General features: G+C 41.0%; 2 protein-coding genes across 4 annotated transcripts; one reads left to right on the forward strand and one right to left on the reverse strand.

Moving 5' to 3' along the window:
- The first annotated feature begins 415 nt into the window (after positions 1-415).
- On the forward strand, positions 416-10,956 carry fam114a1 (family with sequence similarity 114 member A1). Of its 3 annotated transcripts, none has more exons than XM_079338346.1 (13): positions 416-498; positions 2,526-2,855; positions 3,302-3,386; positions 3,578-3,834; positions 4,136-4,270; positions 4,444-4,596; positions 4,709-4,907; positions 5,906-5,988; positions 6,915-7,151; positions 7,298-7,437; positions 8,074-8,146; positions 9,003-9,056; positions 9,530-10,956. In XM_079338346.1, the coding sequence occupies exons 2-13, from the start codon at positions 2,532-2,534 to the stop codon at positions 9,653-9,655; spliced, it is 1,866 nt and encodes a 621-aa protein (XP_079194472.1). In that variant the 5' UTR covers positions 416-498; positions 2,526-2,531; the 3' UTR covers positions 9,656-10,956. The 3 variants fall into 3 exon arrangements, with proteins under 3 accessions (XP_079194472.1, XP_079194473.1, XP_079194474.1); XM_079338347.1 differs by having other exon boundaries at positions 4,709-4,868; positions 5,903-5,988; XM_079338348.1 differs by having other exon boundaries at positions 4,709-4,868.
- LOC306820497 (uncharacterized protein) lies at positions 10,957-21,780 on the reverse strand. Its single transcript, XM_079338352.1, has 13 exons — positions 21,693-21,780; positions 20,585-20,679; positions 20,395-20,460; positions 18,175-18,336; positions 17,346-17,630; positions 15,754-16,050; positions 13,855-13,965; positions 13,699-13,751; positions 12,930-12,965; positions 12,780-12,818; positions 12,657-12,689; positions 12,509-12,556; positions 10,957-11,119 (listed from the first exon to the last, which is right to left on the reverse strand). The coding sequence occupies exons 7-13, from the start codon at positions 13,863-13,865 to the stop codon at positions 11,058-11,060; spliced, it is 282 nt and encodes a 93-aa protein (XP_079194478.1). The 5' UTR covers positions 13,866-13,965; positions 15,754-16,050; positions 17,346-17,630; positions 18,175-18,336; positions 20,395-20,460; positions 20,585-20,679; positions 21,693-21,780; the 3' UTR covers positions 10,957-11,057.
- Positions 21,781-22,779: the final 999 nt, after the last annotated feature.

Consider the following 22,779-nt stretch of genomic DNA (forward strand, 5'->3'; position numbering starts at 1 on the left):
TTTAAGAATAATGTTTTGTACTGAGGAAAAATGAATTGTTTTAATTAATCTTCGAGTGAGTGTCTGTGATGGCCTGCAGGTATTGTAATCTATTTTAACTTTAATTTAAAATGTTGTTTAATGTTTATTAATGTCTTTTGAAAAATGAGGCAGATTATATAATGGAGGCTTCTTCTTTCTGTTCCCTGTCATCCAAGATTTGATTTTTACATTTAATTGTACCTATAGTTTGTCCAATGAATGAAATAAACTTACAAAGTCAAAAACAAATAAATGCTCCTTCTCTTTTGATTTTTTTTGTACAGTCAGGATTTATTCAATTTGTTGCGTCCTTGTTGCAAAGAGAGGAAACCTACAGACAGGTAAAATAAAATGATAATAATAAAAACAGCCGTCCTCGCTGCAGTGACTTCTCTTGACTTCACTCTTTGGTTCAGTCACCGAGCGGCCTGCCGACGTGGCGGGGCGGAAGAGGAGCTGCTGGCTGGCACCAAACGGGTGAGCTACACTGTCACTTACACAAACACAAACCTCTCTTTTAGCTTTTTAAAACTTTCTTTTTTATTGCAAACCACTGGAACAGACGCGTCTCTTCACTGAGATCTCGTGATTGAGTTGATCGAAATGGCTGCAGTGTTGAAACTGAGTTTATATGAGTCGTTTTTGAAGATGACAGTCCTGCATGAATAATAGTTTAATTGTGATATCGGCTCTCAAACACAACAGTGGTGTTATTCAGTGTTTCTTTCTTTTTTTTTTTTTTTGCTTAACATGTTCTGCATGTTGTCAAAAAATGTCAACATACACTGAAGGGGTTTTTTATGAACTCGTTATATGATGTGTGTGATTATTTTAATGTTAAACAGTTTGAATGAGTTACAAGCTTCTGTTTTTAAAGTTCATGGATGGAATAGAGGTTATAATTAAATTACAACAACCCACCAATTAGACACAGGATCATAGTGACACTGTATAGGCTACTTTTTGTGCTTTATTTTCGCTTTATTTTTATTTTATTATTCTGGACAAACGTTGTACTGATGATACTGGGTTATTTATAAATTCTTCAAACAAACATTTTGTCAGAGATAATAAAGCTTTGCTGACTTACGTTTTGTTTCCAGGAAATAGCCTGCAGCAAACTTAATAATAGAAAACATTAGAATGACACATACGATGTGTTTGCAGGTGCAATTACTGACCACTAGATGGCGACATTTAACAATGAGACCAGAACAGACGACGTGAGCCTCACATTTTGCATGTCATGCAAACAAACTCATTTGGGTATTGCAGTTATAAATGCGTTTCATGGAGATTGGTGACGTCCTCTGAAACTGTAGGGAAATTAATTATTAATAAAGATGCACTACTTTCAGGAAAAACTTCAAATTACTCGTTTTGATTAAAGTCTTACAAAAATATAACTCACTACTTTAAAATCAGATTTAAAGCAGTAAAATACATCTTTTTATGTCACCTTTATTTATCCAGGTAATCCCAGTGAGATACAAATATCTCGTGTTTAAGGAGAACTTGCCAAGAATAGCAGCAACACACAGGTTTAAAAACACTCAAACACATACACATTAAATAATAATAAAATCATCAGCTTGTTCAGCTGCATACAGAAAGTCTGGATTCAAGACTCTTCATCACGAAGGATTTAAATGAGTTTCATCATCAGATTTGAGGTTTTTCCAAGTAAAAGTTGTAGAAAATGTAACGTTCTAAATGTAGGAGCAACTAATTGCACCAATTCAACGACGACAACAACAACATATATCATATGTCACTTAGCATAACATTAAAATCTTATTCAAAGAGCATTTAAAAAAAATGATTATAAAGAATTATTTAACATTTAAACTTTGAGCTGTTCTCAAAAGTTGGAGCACACTGACGACGAGTGTTTTTCTACATTTATAAGAAATGAAATATTGGTTCAAAGACATCATCATTAATATTTCCCTTTGTAAAAGAACAATTAAGTCAATATTCAAGAACGATAATGTCAAACAGTCATATTTATTTATTTTAAAAAGGGACGGTGCACATTAATGAACATAAACATGTAAATAAGGCAGATTGTAGCCATACACTGATTTCCATCTTTGGTCCCTTGGCAGGTTACACGAAACAAACAACATATACTGTCAGTGCATTAGATGAAACAGACACATACAGTATATTGTCTGGCTTTAATGTGAGACTCTTTGGTCTTTTGGTCTCTTATTCTCTCACTAGTTAATACAATGGAAGAGAGGAAACTTGTTTTGGGCATTTAAAATCTTCACTGGAACTTTATGGAGCGAATAATGAATAAAATAGTCCCATGTTGCAGCTTTCTTTAAAGCATGTTGTGAAGTGGTAATCATCAGACAAGGCAGCGACACAGAGGGATAAGTTACATTTTCAGAGTGACAACAAATTTGTTTTGATCCTTGATAGTTAAAATGTTAAATATTGAAGCGTGTGTTAGCAGCGTTTAATCAAACTGAAATCACAGGTCTCTCCTCTTCCAGATCACGATGTCACAGGCCACCTGCTCCGACACGGACCTCTTGGTTGACATCACACCTCCACCTGTCCAGCCCCCTCTCACCGACCCTGACGCCACCCAGGATGTCCCAGCGTCCCTCACTCCACCCTCGGCCCCTCTGCAGTCCGCTCTGACCCCTGAGAGTGTCGTCCCGCCACAGCCCGTCGAGGAGACGTCCGCAGAGGACTCTGAGGATAAAACCTCGCAGGGTCTGGCTGACCAACCAGAGGCTGTGACTGATGGTCAGGTGACTGAATGTGACCAACCAGTGAGCCTGGAGGCTGACGCAGAGGCTGCAGAGGAAAATGAAGAGGTTTGTGGCATTAGTTCTTTAAAGTGAGTCGTAAGGATCTCACAACACCAGAATGTTAAACCGTGATATGATGAGAGTAAAATAGAGGCACGAACAAAAGGAATGACTGAAAGTTTTTTCTCATTTCGGAGCGGCGTTCATCCAGAGAGCCTCGTCCTGCTCCCGGCTGTTCTCGTCTCAGTGCGTGTCAGTGGCACACAGGCTTCAGTGTTGATTGGATATTAGTCGTATGGTGTCTAGCCAATCAGAAACAGGACATCGGCGTTTGGAAAACACAATCAGCTAACGATTATTGTCCAGGCTGACAATCGGTCGACCACTGACATAAATCAATGTGTTATGTGATAATAAGAGTTGGTATTATTGGATGCTTCTGTAAGTTTTAATCCTTACAATGCAATCCAACTAGGCCCTGAAGTGTAAGTGTGTGTTCTGTGTGTGTGCAGAGGTCCCTGCAGGAGAAGGAGAAAGGATGGGGAGGTTGGGGTTCATGGGGGAAATCTCTCCTGAGCAGCGCCACCTCCTCAGTGGGTGAGTCTCCTCTCGATGTTTTCTATTCACCACCTCACAATTACTCCTCCATTCCTCCTGATCGCATTGACCTTTGTGTGTGTGTGTGTGTGTGTGTGTGTGTGTGTGTGTGTGTGTGTGTGTGTGTGTGTGTGTGTGTGTGTGTGTGTGTGTGTGTGTGTGCGTGTGCGTGTGTGTGTGTGTGTGTGTAGGGCAGAGCTTGACCTCAGTGAAGGTGAAGGCAGGGGAGGCTCTGCGTCTCAACAGGACCTCAGTGGGAGAGGAGGCACGAGAGGAGGAGGGGGAGGGGGAGGAGGGGGAGGGAGCAGAGGGGAAGAGAGAGGAAGGAGGAGGAGGAGGAGGAGAGAGTGGAGACACTGACCTGTCCAGCTCTGCAGAGACGTCTGGCAGCGCTGCAGCTCCTGGCAGGGGCGTCTTCTCTTCTATCACACACGCGGTGCAGAACACAGTGAGTCCACACACAAACTGTCCTTCACCTGCCAGTAAAGATCACTTTCCTCCCATGCCTATTGTTTAGCCCTCCGTATGACCTCCAGAGTCGTCATATGAAATAAATAAAATATGTTGATATTATACCAGAAAGGTGATCACAAGCACATGAACCTGAAAACAACTCACAAGCCCAGAATTGTGACTTTGAATATTTAAGTGTTGTGCTTGGCAGTATATTTTTTTTATAACCTTTTCATCAGTTTTATTCCTAATCTCTGTGGTGGTGCGCTGACTCTCTCTCTCTCTCCTTCTCCAAGGGTAAGTCTGTGATCAGTGGAGGTTTGGATGCCTTGGAGTTCATCGGAAAGAAGACAATGACCGTTCTTGCCGAGAGCGACCCGGGTTTCAAAAAGACCAAGACCCTGATGAAGAAGACCGCGTCACTGAGCCAGGCAGGCCGACACACAAACCCTCACTTCCTGTCAAACTGCAGCCTTATCAATACTTTACCATTTCCAGTACCTTCATTATTGTTGCTCAGTGATAATAACTCATTCTGTCACTTCTCTACATGTGATCGCTGTAGCTGTGTTATTCACTGCTTTCATGTGATTTTTTTCTTTAGATGTTGAAGGAAGCAAAAGAGAAGGAGCGCGCACGTCTGAGTGACCAGCCAATGAGTGAGCACACAGCTCACTACGGTATTCTGTTTGACGACTACCAGGGCCTGTCTCACCTTGAGGCTCTGGAGATCCTGTCCAATGAGAGCGAGGGAAAGGTAGGCAACAAAAGATCGGGGATCAGATCTGGACATTTTTCAAAACCTTTTTTTTTTTTTTTTTTAAATGAGATTCGTGTCACTCAAGTCTTACACTTTCTGTCCATCGTAGGTCCAGGCCTTCCTCTCCTCCCTGACAGAAGATGAACAGGACGAGGTGAAGAAGGAGCTGATTTTTATCAAGGATATCTTCATTAAGCGAGCGGAGGAAGAGGAGGAAGGAGGGGAAAAGGAAAAAGAAGGAGAAGACGAAGGACAGACGAAGGATAACGGTGATCTAAGTTCACAATTACACTGTTCTACCCCTCTATGTGAGTGAGTGCAAACATCCTGGAGGTAGAGGAGGTCCCTGAGCACCGACACTGGATCAGATCTCTCTTTAAATTTTCATATCCAGATATTAATCGTGGTACTGCGTCACAGAGTCACAAACAGAAGTGACATTTCTCAGTCTTTACTTTCAGTCTTGATAAATTAAACACGTGTTGACGTGTTCGTATTCCAGCTCTGGGATCAGATGAGATCAGATCCCTTGTCTGTCTATGTTGCAGACAGCAGCCTGTGAAAAATGTGAAATTGACAAGAAATGCAACACGAAAAAATGACTTACTTCCGTTCTTTAACTAGCGTTAGCTTTCTACTATGGATCAAGTTAGGCTATAAAACAAAGTCAAACAGTAACGTTTGCAAATTAGTTTAAGCTCATCAGTATTTCCCACACGTAGACAAAAGCCAGACAGGCCTCCCAAAAATAAATCCATATATAAATCATATTTTTCAATATTTGGGTCTTTTAGTAGTAGCTGTTAAAATGTTCTACCAAAGCACATTCAGAGAGGGGGGGGGTACCTGCAGTAAAGAGCTCGCAAGATCACAGATTTCTCTCTTTCCTCTGGGAATTGAACGCTGCGTCTGGTCCAGTGTTGGTGTTCAGGGGCCACTGATACGTTCACATGACATCACAGATTCAGAACAAACGCAACAAAAAAAAATCTGCCAGATCAACATGATGAATTTGCATTCTTGCTGCAGACATGAAGCTCTAACCATAAATGATGTGCTCGAGTTAACAATTAATTTGGCATGAAAATAAAATGGAGAAGTGCAGTAAATCTCTGGTGCGCTGCTCGCTGAAGCTCAACGAGAATGTTGTAATTAAGATCTCAGCATGGGGAGAAACAGTGCATGCTGAACGAACCTGCTTCCATCGTTTGTGCATGTTTGGCTTCAACATAAGCAGTCTGAACTTAGTTAAGCTGACGTGTGTGTGTGTGTGTGTGTGTGTGTGTGTGTCTGTAACTCGTAGCAGCGGACGGCGAGGAGTTTGTAAGCATTCTCACAGAGCTGCTGTTTGAGCTTCATGTTGCTGCAACTCCAGACAAACTGAACAAGGTGAGTCACACACACACACACCTTACCTTTTTCACTCACCCAAACACCTGTGCTACAAATCTGAAGTTACAAAGGATGATTTGTCCAGGGGAGTTTCATCTGGTGCACAGGTGTTCATAAATACACAGCACAGCTCTCTCTGCCTCTTCAGGGTGAAGAGGGAGGATCACAGGGTTAACGGGGTTTAGAGCATTTTGATCTTTGAGCTAACAGGAGGGACGGCATCTTCTCTAAATCCACTCTGATCCTGTATTTGATCATGACTATAAACCCCCTCTATTTCAGCCCTGCTCAGAACAGGCTGTTTGTGTGCCTGTAGCTTTAAATGTGAATGTGTCTGACCACGTCCCCTCTCTGGAAGGACTCGGGTGCATTCTCACTCCATACCCTGTTGTTAACGGTGAGAAGGCAGGCAGAACAAACACCTAGCTGGGGGAGGGGTTACTGCCCTTTGTGATGTCATGAAGGGAAAATCTCCAAACGGCCTGGCTTCTTGACACATTTTCTGAAAAGTGAAGTAGAAAAAAGACGGAGAGGACTTTTCTCGTCATTGGGGGGTTTGTAGACAGACTGGAGATGCATATTAGTGTTATAATTATTACATTGTGTGTTTTGCCTAATATGTGACCTTTAACTTAAAACCCCGCTAATCAAATCCCAAAATAAATCCTGCAAAATGTCCACACAGTGAAGACTTTCTTTGTTTTCTCTCCTCATATACACGCTACTTTTCATACAGCTGCTCCCTTCTGCTGCTGTCTCAAAGTAATATATAAGTTACCACCTTTGAAGTGCTTCTGAATATTCAAATTCACATATAGAAACCGACATTAGCATATAATCGTGTACATGCATCTAATTAGCATACATCTGGATGGCGATCTCTCACCGAGCAGAGCTGATGGGTGGTAATTATGCATCTCCAGGCTCGCAGGAGGGCCCATGATTGGGTGAGTGAGGTGGAACAGACTGTCACTACGGAGACAGTTGGCAGGGAAACGCAGGACCTGCAGGGAGGAGAAGCCTCACCTGAAGAGACTGAAAAGGGGGAGAAGGAGAAGCAAGAAGGAGAAGAGCAAAAGGAGGAGATCAGCAGGGGGGAGGAGATGAACGGAGAAGACAAGGAAAGGAAGGAGAAAGAGGAGGACCCCAGATCCGTGGAGGTGAGGTCATCTCAACGTCACGTGATTCAAATCCATTTTTAAATGAAGCATCCTTATCCTTCACTAGTTCTACTTTGGTTCAATATAGTGTATGCTGTATGTGTGTATAATGTATGGTGTGTGTGTGTTCCTCTCCCTCTCTGCAGACGGTCTACCTGTCCTCAGTGAGCAGTTTGGCAGAAGTGACAGCTCGCAGTATCGAGCAGCTCCACAAGGTGGCAGAGCTCATCCTCCACGGTCAGGAGCTGGAGAAACCAGCCAGAGACCAGGCGCACATCCTCACCAGGTGTGTGTGTGTGTGTGTGTGTGTGTGTGTGTGTGTGTGTGTGTGTGTGTGTGTGTGTGTGTGTGTGTGTGTGTGTGTGTGTGTGTGTGTGTGTGTGTGTGTGTGTGTGTGTGTGTGTGTGTGTGTGTGTGTGCCTGTGTGTGTGTGTGTGTGCCTGTGTGTGTGCCTGTGTGTGTGCCTGTGTGTGTGTGTGCCTGTGTGCCTGTGTGCGTGTGTGTGTGTGTGTGTGTGTGTGTGTGTGCCTGTGTGTGCCTGTGTGCCTGTGTGTGTGTGTGTGTGTGTGCCTGTGTGCCTGTGTGCGTGTGTGTGTGTGTGCCTGTGTGTGTGTGTGTGTGCCTGTGTGTGTGTGTGTGCCTGTGTGCCTGTGTGCCTGTGTGTGTGTGCCTGTGTGCCTGTGTGTGTGTGTGTGCCTGTGTGTGTGTGTGTGTGCCTGTGTGTGTGTGTGTGTGTGTGTGTGTGCCTGTGTGTGTGTGCCTGTGTGCCTGTGTGTGTGTGTGTGTGTGTGTGTGTGCCTGTGTGTGTGTGTGTGTGTGCCTGTGTGTGTGTGTGTGTGTGTGTGTGTGTGCCTGTGTGTGTGTGTGTGTGTGTGAGATGGGCTTGCACATGACAGAATTCAAATCTCATTTTGAATCTCAGGTTGACGTGTGCCATGTGTAAGGAGGTGCAGTGTTTGGCCAAGAAGTTCTCTGACACGCTGCTCTTTGTTGGGGTAGGTGAGGAGGATTGTGTTTGTGTGAATTGTGGTCGTGTTAAAGGATAACGCTGGTGTAATTTCTTTTTTCCCATGAAGGGTTTTAAAGCAGGAATGTATTCATCTGCTACAATACCCTGTGACTTCTCCACCCCGTGTTGGAGCTCATCCCTGAGCCTGTCAGCTCACCAAGTCCCTCTGAAAACATACAAAAGCATAAAAACAAGATTTATTTAAACTCATTTATTTATATGTTTGGGACTATTTTTCTTCTGTGTTGTTATACAAAAATCTTCCTCTGGTGAGTCTGTGGGATTGAATAAACAGTTCAATATTGTTTTCAAATTTTATTAGCAAGGCGTAGGTGGTTTTAACCCCTTCATAGTCCAACATAGTCTGTTTTAAAAGGGAGATGAACAAACCCCTTAAAGAAGGGTTGTTTAAAGGCATAATTGGTAAAAAGACATTTAGTCAGAAAACAATACTTTGGCATGTACAGAACAAAATCAGCAAAGACAAAGGTTGCCACGTTGTCGACAGTGGAGCGCTAACTGGAGCTTTAAGTGCCTTGTTGGTAAGAAAGCAACAGCATGGCCTTCAATAATAATAATTATAATGATCAGGGAAATGTTCTTTCATCAAATGATGTCGCTCAAAGATCAACAATCTTGGTTTATAATGGAGGACACAGAGGACGTAGCTTATTAATATTACTCTTTTTATTTAGTTTGTTTTCCTTTCAAAAGAAAACTGAACATATAAACACGCCTCTTGTTAATTGTCCTGCGGACAGTGAGGTTAGTTTGTTTGTCTTCTTGATTCTAATCGATCACATCTTTACTCACTGCTGCTGCTTCTTCTTTGTCTCTCTCAGGGTCAGAGGAAGGCAGAGGAGCTGACTCCGCTCATAGACAGTGTGCAGCTGGAGGTGAGAGGCACAGATTTCACCTCAGATTATTTTGTCTGTTAATCAACATACAGGGGATGCAGGCAGGCACAGCCCGCGTCGACCGTGCACAGATGCTCTCACCACAATGCATCATGGGAAAAATAACATTAAAAGCTGAGCAATACACGGCCACCTGGATGTTACTGTTTTCATTTATGATGACAGGTTAATAATAACTTCTTTTAGGACCCCTATCATTTTCTTGCCCATACTGCGCCTCTGTCAACGTTATGTTGAATGAAGTTAGTGATAGTGTAGCCATGTCAGAGTAACATGTATTGGATGAACGGACAACAATCTTATTCGGATTGGGAATGATGATGATGATGAATGATTGTTTTTTATTTACACGTCGTGCATACTAAGTGCCCAACCCTCATGACACTAGAAATCCAGCTGCAGTGGATCAGCGAGCTGATTGGATGATGTTTTCTTGTTTTTCTTGTCTGCAGGGCTCCAATAGCACAAACTACATCCAGAATGCATTTCAGCTGCTGCTTCCTGTCCTGCAGATCTCCCACATCCAGAGCCAACACAGTCAGCCCGACACAGAGCCCAGCACACAAACGCAGCATTAACACACACACACACACACACACACACACACACACACACCTGCTCACCTGCTTGTCTTAATGTACCTATTATTGTACAGTAAAGATAATAGATTATAAAAAATGAAGTGCTTTAAACTACAAGTGCCATGATGTTTTAAACATTATATTAACTATACTGTGCTAGGTAACACTTTAACAGACAGGTACATGTAGAACTGACACACGTGCACATTTCACACGTGTCTCTTTAACGTCCTATCTCTGAGTGTTTTTTGATTCTGTTTATTAGTGCTAACATATTCTTCTCTGACGAACCAAACAGAGTTTGTTTCTTTATCATCGTAAAAAAAAAGCTGAACCAAAAACAAAACTTACTGAAGAGCTGAATGTGTTTGAAGGGATTTAGCGTTGTTGATGTATATTAAGCTTTCTTTGCACTCCTCGTGGTCCGTTGTGATTCAAACATTAGGAGAGTTGACTAACACTAGTGAGCGGTCTGTTTCTCTGATATGTTTAAAGACAACATTTAAGAGTTCAAGAGATCATGACTGTTTGATTGTTATGTTAAATTCTGTGTGGTAACACTACCTGTTATGTCACTATAATCCAGTTTAATATGAAAGAAAAAGTGACGGCATATTAACACATATAAGAAAATAATAATTCTCACTTCTTCATTTTTTTTTGAACATTGCAGATTGTATCGTTTTATATTAGTTAATTTATCTCTGATTATCTTGTGTGCTGCTACATTTAAAATATTTATTCTGGCTTTTTGGGGAGTTTCCTTCATTGCTTTGGTGTTCACCGGGGAAATAGAAAAACAACGAGCCTTCTGGCTCATTAAATAAGAAACAAAAACCTGTTTAAAAGTCATTCAAACAGTGTGAATGGAAGCCATTGTTCACAATTGATTCTGGCCTGCACATCGTTTTTTTCTTCTCTTGTATGACATGTTGAGTTTTGAGCAGCAGTCCAAAGATCATCACAGTGAGTGTGATTTATTTGAAATAAATTTATCTTATGTAAAATTAGCTCCTCGCTTCCAGCCCATCATTACTAAGATCTCTGGAGGAGTCGAGACTTTTCTTTACTTTTCCCTCCTCTGATGTATGCAGGCAGGATATCATATGAACTGTAGACAGCTTGACTGCGTTGCAAATGCCTTAAAAAAATAAATAATTGTAATTTTATGTAGTTTATGATGTTTAGAAGCCAAGTCATGTATAAGGTTTGGTCCCTTCACTCATATATACATATGTAAAACAGCCTTAACATGTTTGAGACAGAGATGTCGAAAAAATAAAGAAGTATAACCATAATCGTGTCAGGTGTTTTTTTTATTTCCCACACACAGGTGGCAGGATGTTGAAGAAGTCATACTTCTTTTACGTCACTGCTCGTTTGCAGCTCTTCTGCTCTGTCACCAGCTCTGCTCCTCTGTGAAGGAGGAAGTGGATGGATGGCCTCGATGATGCAGATTTTCTACAAAGAAACAAGATTTTAAAAATAAACGAGCGGACTGAAGTGGGCATCTCTATTTTTATGCACAACCTGGGGAATCAGTATTTCTAACCTACAAGGATGTCAGATCAAGTCTTTAACAGTTATTACACCCTCAATACAAAAGAAAAGAAAAACAGGAAGACAAAATGTGACCGGTATATGTTCGGTCACATTTTGGTTCGGTCCAAAATGTGTTCTCTTATGTGCCAGTGACCGGGAAAGTGAAATAAACACTGCAGATACCACAGATCAAAACCCCTAGCCATTTATTGTGTGAAAGTATTTATTCAATGTAAAGGACAATCTAGATAGATAGATAGATAGATAGATACTTTATTGATCCCGAGGGAAATTCAAGGGAAATCCGTGGGAAATCTACACAGTATTTACAGCACAGATGTATGGATACTCGATTAGGCGGGTTCGGATGAATCCATTAAAATCAGTTTCCTTTTTTATTTCTTTGCGTAGAGCATGCTGGGACTCTGTTTCAGGCTGCACTGGCTTCCCATTGGCCCATATATGTGAGCTGATCACAGATATTCAGCCTCTCATTGGTCGACATACCAGAACAAGATGGCAGCGCCCGCGTTAGCCGGGTGAGCTAACAGAATTTGTTTCACTAAAGTTTATACATAAAGCATCAAGGATTCTTCTTCTGGGAGGATTGGTACGGACAGAACCTTTCAGTGAGATAGAAAAGAGCTTATCACCGGATGGCTGACGAGACGAGTAAGTTACTTTGTCGAACTGTTCTATTTTTTAGAGTTGATAATGTAACACAACCTGTTATGTGGTAAATGACAGCTTTGACCTCAGAGGTTAAAACTTGTCATGAGTGAACTTTAATTTTCTTAGCTGTTTTTTTGGTAATAATAGTAATTTACAATAAAACTAGTTCACATCAGAAAACATTGAAATGTAGCCTAATGAATTAGCTTTATGATGTGATACTCTCACTTACATACAGAAACGGACCTCAGCTCATCGCTTGCATTTTGTAAATGCTACGTTGCCTCGTATCTCATTCAGCGGTAAGTAAACTCACAGAATAAACGCACACAAGTGGTCGAAAATGAGCAGGGAGGCTGTGATTGGTTCATCAGATTGGTACCTCGTGGCAGACATTGGTTGAAGTTTTTACAGGCTAACAGCTGCTAAAGATGACAGATTTTCTTTGTTTTCAGAGTACATGAGTTATTATTTTCTGTCAGGACCTAAAGACAACTTCAACCAGAATCTTAAAAAGTGGATCTGGAGAAAATTTTTTGATCTTTTTTTGTGCCACCTAATAAGTGTATAACAATGCTGATTGTGTATTGTAGCTTTTACCAAGATCCAAGCACTTCCTGTTTGTCTTTAAGTTACCTATATAGATGTTGTCGACATTTCCATCCAGCAGAGTTTCTATATCATCTGAATAAATAATTATTTAGATTAGTGTTTATTCAGAGAGTCACAGGAAGACATTATCAAGAAGATCTCTGTATTAGCTCAAATCTGTTTGAGTCTTTACCTTGAGTGTCGACCTCTTGGATGGCTGAAAGTCCTGTCCATAGAAAAGTTGTCAAAGCTCTTAAACACAGCTTTATGAAAAGATTTGAATACAGACAGAGTGTGTGTGTATTTATAAACTTACCTGAGCAGGAGTGCGATCCGTATGGTTGCAGGATCATCCCTTTGAGACAAGAGAAGGGCATCGGTTTTTGACTGAACTTGAAATCATGCTCAATAATCTTAAATTGTCCAAAATGTAAAGTGATGGAATTATTTAGAAAACATCAGTCACCTTTGTGAGTCACGTCTTCTGTTTGTGTCTCACCATCTGTTTGAAGAATCATTAGAAACGAACATTATATAAGGCCTGTACAGGCTTTTATTTACCTGAGTCTATAAAAGAACCCTGACTCTATTGGGACAGGCATTAAAACAAGACCGGCCTTTAATTACAAACACAACTTGTTGCATTCAGAGACTATAACATTCATCTTTCACAGCAGAAAGAATATGTGTAAACGTTTTTAAATTAAAAATCACTGATTGGGTCGTTCTTAGTACGACATTCTGTCCTTATTTATCCTCATTTAATCAACATTAAATTTAGAGGAGCCTTTAATTCAGACCTGCCTTTATTTATTATAATTTAAACGTTTGGCAACACCAGGCCAGTAAACAGAACTGGTCCTTTAAGTGGGGTGGGTTTTTGTTTGAAGCGTTATGGTATTTCATAAAGAAGTACAGCACACTGGCCCAAAAATATGTTATAACTCTTAATGTGCAGAAAACATTTTTTAAAGGAGAGAAAAAAAACAGACCTTCCTTGAATAAAAGGCCAGGTCTGAAAGAAAATCATAAACACTTTCAATCCAGTTTCTTTTTTTCCTTTTTTTTCAGGAATGAAATGATGAAAATAGAATAAAATAGAAATGAATGTCAAATGTCAATGTCAAACATGTGCATTGAAAATGTCAGTCATCATCTCTCTACTGTAAAAAGAGACCAAAGGAAAAATGAGGTAGAATGTGAAGTTTTTGTTTGGAAATGAAAAGTAAATTCACCGTTTAACTGCTGGCCGGTGAAGTGGAAACCAACAACCGTCTCTTCAGCTTTTCTGATGAAAAAAAAAAAGAAACATTTTTTCCAGATAATCCAATCAATTGAATCATCTGCTGTGTATGTGTTTTGTTTAGTTGGATTTTTTTTTTGTGTCCTACTGCAATTGCATTTCCTCCAGTAGAATTCTCCGAGCACAGTAAAGACCACAGCGAGCAGGAAGACAACCAGCAGAGCCAGCCAGAGCACCCTGAACATACAGTGCCACTCATCTAGAGAGAGAGAGAGAGAGAGAGAGAGAGAGAGAGGAGAGAGAGAGAGAGAGAGAGAGAGAGAGAGAGAGAGAGAGATGAGAGAGAGAGAGAGAGAGAGAGAGAGAGAGAGAGAGAGAGAGAGAGAGAGAGAGAGAGAGAGAGAGAGAGAGAGAGAGAGAGAGAGAGAGAGAGAGAGAGAGAGGGAGGGAGGGGACAGAGACACATGTTAGACCAGAAACAATCCAGGTTCAAATACCTTTACTTTTCTCTGCCCAATTTGTCAACTAGTAGGATTACTTTGAGTCTACGAGGTCAGAGGTCAAACCCAATTTTCTTGAGATACTATTGAGCTTGACAGTTCTTTGAGTTGTTTGTTGTGTCATCTTTAAAACTTTAAAATGTTTCCTTCACATAACGTATAACAAAAAGAAAGAAGATTTCTATTTAGACTAAGAATTTATTGTCCCAAATGGGAAATCCTTCTTCACATCAGTGTACAGGTTTGATAGCAATCAACACATAGTGACAGCACTGAGAAAAACAACATGAGTACACAAAAACACACCCGGCTGGCTCAGCGAGGCCTGCTGTTCAGGTCAGTTATGGCTGCAGGGATTAGGCTTACCCCGAAGCAAGCCTTCCTGCACCTCCAGGCAGAGTCAAGTACTGATTTAGTAGGTTTGTGATACCCTTTTCTTATTGTGGTCGCACAATATGTGATGGTCTTACTGTCCACTGTACTTCAATCATTGTTTTTAAGATTTATTTTAGGGTGATTGGTTTATCTCAGCACGTACGAAACGCTTTTCATTGTAAAATCTGAAAGTAATAACACAAAGGAAAGATCTGTTCAGGGATGTACAGTAGGTGTTATGAATCAATCCTTAAAGAGAAAGGCATGCCAGAGATGAGACAGGAAAATTAAGACATAATGGTATAAATGAAAAGTACATTTTAGCAGCAATAAACATTTGGCCCCAAAAACACTTTTCCTTTTAACAGCCTTTCCAACTGGAAAATGTGACTTTGTCGTAGCTTGTAAATTAGGGGAGTGTTGGAGTGTCAGCCTGAAAGTGTGCAAGCCAAAATCAATGCAGCCCTGAAGATACACTAGATAAAGATGAACTCTCTCATCACACAGTACAGAGAGAGGACGTCAAGGCCAGAGTCGAGAAGAGGAGAACCGAGGTATATTTGTTCTATTGAGAAAAATGACTGAGAGACAAGACGAGCGTGAATGAGAATGAAATATTTCACCCCAAATGGAAAAATATTGAATCATTTCTTTGTCTCTTCTCTTTTCTTCTCTCTCTTTGTACCAGTCTTTTCAGAAATGCAAAAAATCCACTGAATTTCAGGCAGGCTGTTTATTTATGTATTTTATGTGAAGTTTATGTATTTTAAAGGAGCAATATGTAACTTTGACTCCTAGTGTTTAAAATGGGTACGACAGTCTAAATTCAAAACACTAGAGACATCCCCCCCCCAGTTATATCTGAACCATTTTACTTGCCCGCTTCCATTACTGCAACCCCTGTTGGTTTGTTGTTTGCCATGTCTGGGTGTCTTAAAGCTGCCGACAGTACTGCACCTTCTCTACCTACCACCAGCACCAGAATCGAAAACTTAAAAGGAGGACATAGTTTCCCTAAAAATGTTCAGCTGTGTTCTCTCAGTGGCTTCTCAGGGAAAATGTACCGTGGATAAAGGGAGTTAGGTAAGGTCAAGTAAAAGAATGTGTCTGTTTGCATTCACACAAAGAGCCACAGCCACAATGACCACACAGAATTTCTTTTTCCCACCGACCTTTCTCTGTCCATTTCCCTGGCAGATCTTCCTTTGCTGTTTCATTCAAAACGATTTGATTGGAGAGCCAGAGGAGACAGCGACTTTGATTGGTTGATCTTGACTTCGCCGTAACAGGGAGACAGCAGTAAGATGCCTTCAGCTGTCCTTCATCTTGATCCTTGTCCTCTTCCCCGGCTTCCTCCACTGGGTGGAGGTGTAAGGAGCTGAGGTTATTGTGTCCGTACAAGGTGAGATTCAAGGTTTCTTGGTGTCTTAGTTGAAACTCCACTGACACCTCAAAATGTACCTTCAAACCTGTGGACAGAGAGAGAGAGAGATTTTACTGTTATGCAAGCTTAATTCTCATGTTAAACTGTTCATATAGAAAACGATCTGAAGCTAGTTAAATTTTAACGATCTGCAATAACAATAATCACTATCAGGGCTTTTCATTTTCAGAACCAAAAAGGAAGACAACAGAGAGGCTAATCTCTACTTTTAAGGAATCAAAAATAAGATGCTTTTTGCTTTTCCAAGGTCATATTTAACTTCTACCAAAAAATGTATTGTGTTAGACAGAAATGCAAAAATGACAGCCCTGTGTAAGACAGACCAAATAGACCAGTGGTGACCAAATCAGGTTGTAAAGGGGGCCCATGCCTTACCCATGCCCACTCCTCTGGACGCGCCCCTGTTAACAGGTATAATGTGGATACTATTTACCTCCAGCATGCTGGGTATCTAGTTTTTTATTACATTTGAAGATCTAGTGTTGAGTTGAACTTCCAAAGATGGAGGATAATTAAAACAATATGTGAAATAATTGAAAAATTGGTTTTAAACAATTGGTTTAACAAAACTTTATCATTTAGCATTTCCTGTGACAAATGATGTGTCGTACACTGACATCACACTATTTTTGTCTTTTAACCATCTGACCTGAATTAGGTCATGACATTTTATAAAAGTGTTCGTGGTTGTGATAAATATAGTCAAGGTTTCCAGGTTACTGTATCTGTGAATCTGTGCCTATAAAAATTCACAGAAGTCCCCTTTAACCAGCGTTCATCACCATTATGATGTGAATAAATTAACTAATTAATTAGTGCAGTAACAGGTCATTAGCTTAGCTAGCAAGCTTGAGGAACGTGACGCTAGCATTATGAGTGAGTGAATTTAGATGGGGACCTCATAGGGAGGATTCCTACTGTTGTTGCAAACTTTGCACATTTTAAACCACTGCTTTGGTGTAAAGATTGTCGGCCCTCAGAGGCTTGTCTGCTTGGCCTGCGGCTCCAAGCGGTTGCTTGTCTTGTCCGTTGACACGCAGCACTTCTGATCTCAATAAAGCCACATGCTGAGATGACTCAGACCCAACCTGATTGGTTGACTGACAGACACAGAGTCATATCATAGTGTAGCTTCAAAGAACAAAGGTTTATCAATATGGGGAACTGGTAGCACTGGGTCAGGTCTGGGTTTGAATCCAAATTGGGGCTCCTTTACGCGTTCGTCTTTCCCGACTCACTCACATCCATATTTCTCACTCAATCCACTGTGGCATCTCTAATGAAAGGAAAAATAAACCTTTTAAAAAACTTTAAATATACCTGAGGATGAGATGTTCCTCTGTAACTCTGACATGTCCAAATCCGTTTCACACATGAACCAGTTCTTTTCTAGGTTTTCACCATCTTTCCTGGAGTCTGTTGTCTTTCTTTGACTCTCATGTTCACAGGCCTGCTCCCACTTTTCTTGTGCTGGAATCTGTGAAGGGTCACATTTATCCTCTCTCAAAATGTCATTATTCCCGATCTGTCCATCTTCCAACTTCTTCACCTCATTCCCTCGCTCACAGGGTCGGTATGGTAGACAGAGGAAGTTCACTTTTGATGCTAGCAAGGAGAGAAGCAAGAGAAAACAGAACGTTCTGAACGATTTCTCATAGGAGAAGGCTGACAGTAAAAAAAAAAAGAACAAAATGCTGTCAAGTCAAGAAATCTGAAAATGGAAACTGTTGCCTCCAGTTTGTATCAAACAAAAACAGTTTCACAGGAGTTGCACTCCAGAAGATTTAAAGGGGAACATGTGCAGGAGCACAAAGGCCAGAGCAACATGCTCTCAAAAAGAGCACAAGCTTTTCAAGGCTACATACAGAGACATTTTCTAAGCAGTCAGTCAGAGTGTTATGTAGCTATATTTGGGAGGAAGAGTAGAAACATGATGAAGTGAAAGCAAAGAAAGCCCACTTCTTTAAAAGGCGACCTTTCATATAAAGTTCGAATGGCCCTTATTGGAAAAACTGGCCTTGGCTCTTCCATTTTTTTATGCCTCTAACGGTTGTGAAATCATCGCGAAGCATTCACGAGAACACACACACGATCATGAGGTGAGAAACACACTTACAGTTCTCCTTCTGAATCTGTGTGGACGACCCACCTCTGTACAATGTGAAGAACTCAGGGAGGCAGACGATGAAGGCGAGGATCACGAGGATGAGAATTTTAGTCAGTGCTGCTCTTGTCATGGTTGCACCATCTGATCACAGACACACACACTGACACGGGCATGACTTGAAGCGCGTGGTTCCTGCTTCCTTTCCTGAAAACAAACATCCATTCACACTCTACCTCATCGCAGTATAGCCTGCTTTAAAGCCTCTGATTCCCTGACAGCAGTGTTCATAATTCTCGTCGAGGCAGGCGACAACGCAGCGACACACACGTGCAGAAGACAAGGCAACATCACTTCCTTGTACACTTCCTGCCGTTTTCTCAGAACGAGTGAGAAAATGGAGAGTTGCAGAAACAAACAGTTTCCATCAGCTGCATGTAAGTACATAAAGTTGTGTGTGTGTGTGTGTGGGTGAGAGTGCAGGGACTGTCTCCTCCTGAAAAGTACGCTTTGTTATTCTTTCTGTATGTATTTGAGTCTTGTGTGAGCAACAACTCAGAGATAGACAATCATGTTCTATCTGTGGTTTAAATCTGTTATCTGGATAAAACATAGACAGAACTAAAGAGACATCTGCACACTGTGACGTTATTTCACAAGCCACACACCCTTGAGTGAGATTTTTTTTTTTTAATTTCAAACAAGTTTTAAAAACAGTGAAATTTGCATTGAGGGACTCTGAATTGTCTGCCAGATGTTTATTGCTCAGAGGAGTGAGGATGTGAGAACAGACTGCTCTTATAATGACTGGAGGGAGAGGTTGTTAGTCCTCCCATCATGGCAGACTGTTGCAATTAAACAATCAAGTTTATGGCGTCAATGAGGAGAAAAACTCTGACTTCTCTATTTCATGTGTTGGCTCCTAATTATGACTTTTTATCTTATCTTCATGAGAAGTTTAACCAATAATGTGACTTTATATCCGCTTTTGTTTCCCATTGTGATGAGATAATGACGTCCATATTTATAAATCATCGTGACACCCACAGATTTTCTCTCCTACTTTCTAGCATCATGCTTTTGTTTACTCTCGCAACATTTGTGCAATGTTTTCTCATCTTCACAATATTCTGACTCATAATTTAAACATTTTAATAAAACCACAGACTTTCATTTTGTGTGGATTTTGGTGCCTTGAGAACTAAGTCGTACCTCTTGTCTTTGCTGATTTTGTCATTAACATGAGTGACTAGTGTTTGCTGACAGCAACAAAAACAACAATCTCCCTGTTCTGTTGTGTTAAAGCTTTATTTTGGGTGTGTTTTCATAGGACAGTGGATAGAGTCAGAACTCAGAGAAAGTGGGGAAGGATTTGAACCCAGGCATGGCACACATGCCTGGAGGACTTTACCCTCCATACATGGGGTGTGTTCACCAACTACTACACTATACTAGCACACCACTTCCTGCTTTTTTAACAGTCAAAATGATTAGTCATTGTGAATATTTGCTGAGAGAAGTGTAAGCTGAAGTATGTTCCCTCAGTGTGCTGTAAATCACCTTGTAGCAACTCTTAACCATATTATACAGGAATGATCAGTCTTACCTCTGATGGTCTGCTTTGCTTTTGTCGGTCAACTAGACACCAGTATTCATTTCAGTCTGTTTCATATCCATTCAAAAACGCCTCACAGGGCCTGTAGGCACTCTGCCTTGATTTTGAGTTCTTTGAAATATGAGATATTTAATCAAACATGACAGAACTGAAGATGCACAAACATTTTGTTCATGAGACGCTGGGTTTTTATTCTAAAAATACAAATTTAAAGTTTTTAATATGTTTGTTATGATCTTAAACTTACCCTGAAATTGTAAGAGGGTCTCTCAATATCAAAGAGAAATGGTCCTCCACAGACCTCCGGCCAGCCAGCAGCCGCCGAATTAATGTAGAATCAATAGAGAGCGTCTGGTGTTTCTGTTCCAACAGCAGAGGAAATAACCTTTCCCCCTGTTTTTATTAGCCTCCATTCTGAAATAAACATGTTTTTTACTTCGTGCTGTTTGACTGGATCTCTGTCGGGTGTTTAGTGTTGCTCAGATTTTACGGTTGGGTTCTCGAGAGCTACTTATCATGGCAAGTGTCAAGTACACACACACACACACACACACACACACACACATACACAGAAGATCAGACAAACACACACACACTCAAACACACAAACACAGGGATGAGCGTGGCTGGCAGGTGGAGTCTTATCTTACCACCACAGCGGCTTTCCTTTCTCAGGGCTCAGTTGGCAGCTTACAACCAGATAGGAGCAGCCAAAACTAGACCAAAACAAACAAAAAAATCACATTCTGTCCTTTCAGGTCCAAAGCACCTGCTCGATGAGCTGAGTTTTTTTACAAATATTTTGAATGAATTGCTGAAATTTCTTTCCAGACATGTTACCAGTGAATGTTTCCAGCGTCTATTGGGTGAATTCTGTCTTTGTTTGACACGTACAGCTATCTTATGTCTGTACACTGTGCTGTGGAAATCTGCCTCTATCAAATAAAAGGAAAAAAAGAAAGTGAATAATCTTTAATTCATCATTATAGAGGTGACCCCAAATCCTCCGAACAACTAGACTGCTGCAGAGAAAATAGACTGTAGCAGAACAATTCCTGGGTGTATCTTCTGATCCCATCGTCCTTTAATCTGCACTCGAGGACGGCCTTAAATTCTGGAGCGTCTGGTTTTCTTTTTACTGTTTCCACCTTTTTATCAATACTAGAAATATGACTGTGGCAACCCTCATCCTCATTAATATTTTAGGAGGCTGCAAATTATACCGAGGCACAGAAAAGCTGGAAAGCAGCAGTTCGAATTCAACAACACATAAATGTTGCTATGGAAAATATGACAGAGACTTCTTTCACTACTTTTTCAGATCTCGTATATTAAAAGAGAAAGGCCTTAAATATACACACTTAAATATGTGATATGTAGAATTTAGGCACTAAAATATCTTAATTAATTCATAAATGGACAAACCTACTTTTTTATTGTTTGTTGAGTTCTAAGATTACCTCTAATATTTATAAATATTTATCAAAGTCAGAGAAATTTCCGTCATGGCGTCCGCTGTGACACAGAAGCAATGACATAGAAGACCTGTTTTGCATTGCTATGGAAACATTAATGGAAACAAATGTTACATTAAAGAAACGGAAGCGGGAGCTGCTTCTGAAATCTGTATGTGCTGCAGTGATTTAAAAAAACATAATGTAAAATTATACTTGGATACATCGGTGGTAAACATATTCTCTTCGGTCTATGTTGTCTGGTTGACTTGTCTATGATCGTCTTAGAGTTGGTTTTCATCGGGGGTGGAGAAACAAAGAGAATCACTCCCATGTTTCCCCGCCAGCCTCGATGTCATCTTTCGTTATTTTTTGAATGCGAGCCTCCTGGCAGCAGAAATTAAATTCTGTGTGTTTCAAAAAAAAGATGGACAGTGTTATTGATAAAACCTTGCTTGACTCAAAGCATTTACATGCAGTTAAAATATGGATACATTCTGATCTGGATATCCAGAGATAGGCAGGTGTTTAAACACACTTCTGCTCCTCTGCTTTTTTATAAATGTGTATTTGTCCACTCACTCGGCCTCTGCACCATTCTACCTGTCAGCCACTCCCACCTCATCTCACCTGAGCATGCAGCTGCTCCCAATCACCAATGAGCCAGTACATAAGCCTCACCTGCTCACCCCCTCTTTACCCGATAGTTCTTTCCATCTCCTGAGACACTCTTCAACATGTTCCCTTGGATTAATTACACACACATGCAGCATCTGACCACCCTCCCTTGTTGCTTTCTTTGTAAACGCATCAGCCTTCTGTCCCTCACCAAGATCTCCCTCTGCCTCTCCCATGGACTGTTCCTCCAAACATCGGTGTGAGTTTACCCGTTCTCCTGCCTGTGGATGGTTCTGAGACTCCTCCTGTGTTGCTGCGTTTGCTGCGAGGTGTTTATACCTATCCGCTTCCCCTCTCTGAACACTTTGTTTGTATGGATTGGTTATCGGAAGTTTACTGCTTCCCTCTGTGAGCTGTTGAAAGACACTCACAGGGCCTCTAGCCCCGGCATTGATCTGAGCTGTTCTGTGCCCGCTGAAGTTATGATTAAGTCATTGCCAGTGTGCTGCACCTGGACCCAAACTTATCCTTAAACCAGATCTGCGGCTATAGAATAAAACATAGTAGTGAGTTGTTGCTCTACCATGGGTTGGAGTTTCTACATTACTTAGTTTCCTCAATCAAGAAATGAATCCACCGAACCTATGAGAAAAAAAGTGATCTTTAGTGGAAGAATCGACAACATTATTATGTTAAGACGCCAACGTGCCGCTCTAAAAAGTGCTGATACCAATCTTTACATTTAACGTGTAAAAAAACACTTTTCTGTGTTTTGGGTTCAGCGTGTTCTCTCACAGCTTCAGATAGATGGTACAACAGGAAGTAGAAAACAACAGACGGGCCCGTGAAATCTGTTGTCACTGCAGTCACAGAGTCAGACGGAAACTCTTCCATCATTCTCAAGCCTCCTAGAAATCTCATTAGAAAACCATGGGTGCAGATTTACATTCACAGTACTGATGT

Source organism: Symphodus melops (genome assembly GCF_947650265.1).
Source record: "Symphodus melops genome assembly, chromosome: 2".
NCBI classification, from domain to species: domain Eukaryota; kingdom Metazoa; phylum Chordata; class Actinopteri; order Labriformes; family Labridae; genus Symphodus; species Symphodus melops.

Excerpts from the sequence above, each read along its gene's own strand:
- fam114a1 (XM_079338346.1), top strand. The coding sequence starts at position 2,532 with ATGTCACAGGCCACCTGCTCCGACACGGACCTCTTGGTTGACATCACA. Across the intron at positions 4,597-4,708 it reads CCAATGAGAGCGAGGGAAAG|GTCCAGGCCTTCCTCTCCTC; the intron begins GTAGGCAACAAA and ends TGTCCATCGTAG. Across the intron at positions 5,989-6,914 it reads CTCCAGACAAACTGAACAAG|GCTCGCAGGAGGGCCCATGA; the intron begins GTGAGTCACACA and ends ATGCATCTCCAG.
- LOC306820497 (XM_079338352.1), bottom strand. Across the intron at positions 12,819-12,929 it reads AGAAGACGTGACTCACAAAG|GGATGATCCTGCAACCATAC; the intron begins GTGACTGATGTT and ends CTTGTCTCAAAG. Across the intron at positions 12,690-12,779 it reads CGGATCGCACTCCTGCTCAG|GACTTTCAGCCATCCAAGAG; the intron begins GTAAGTTTATAA and ends TTCTATGGACAG.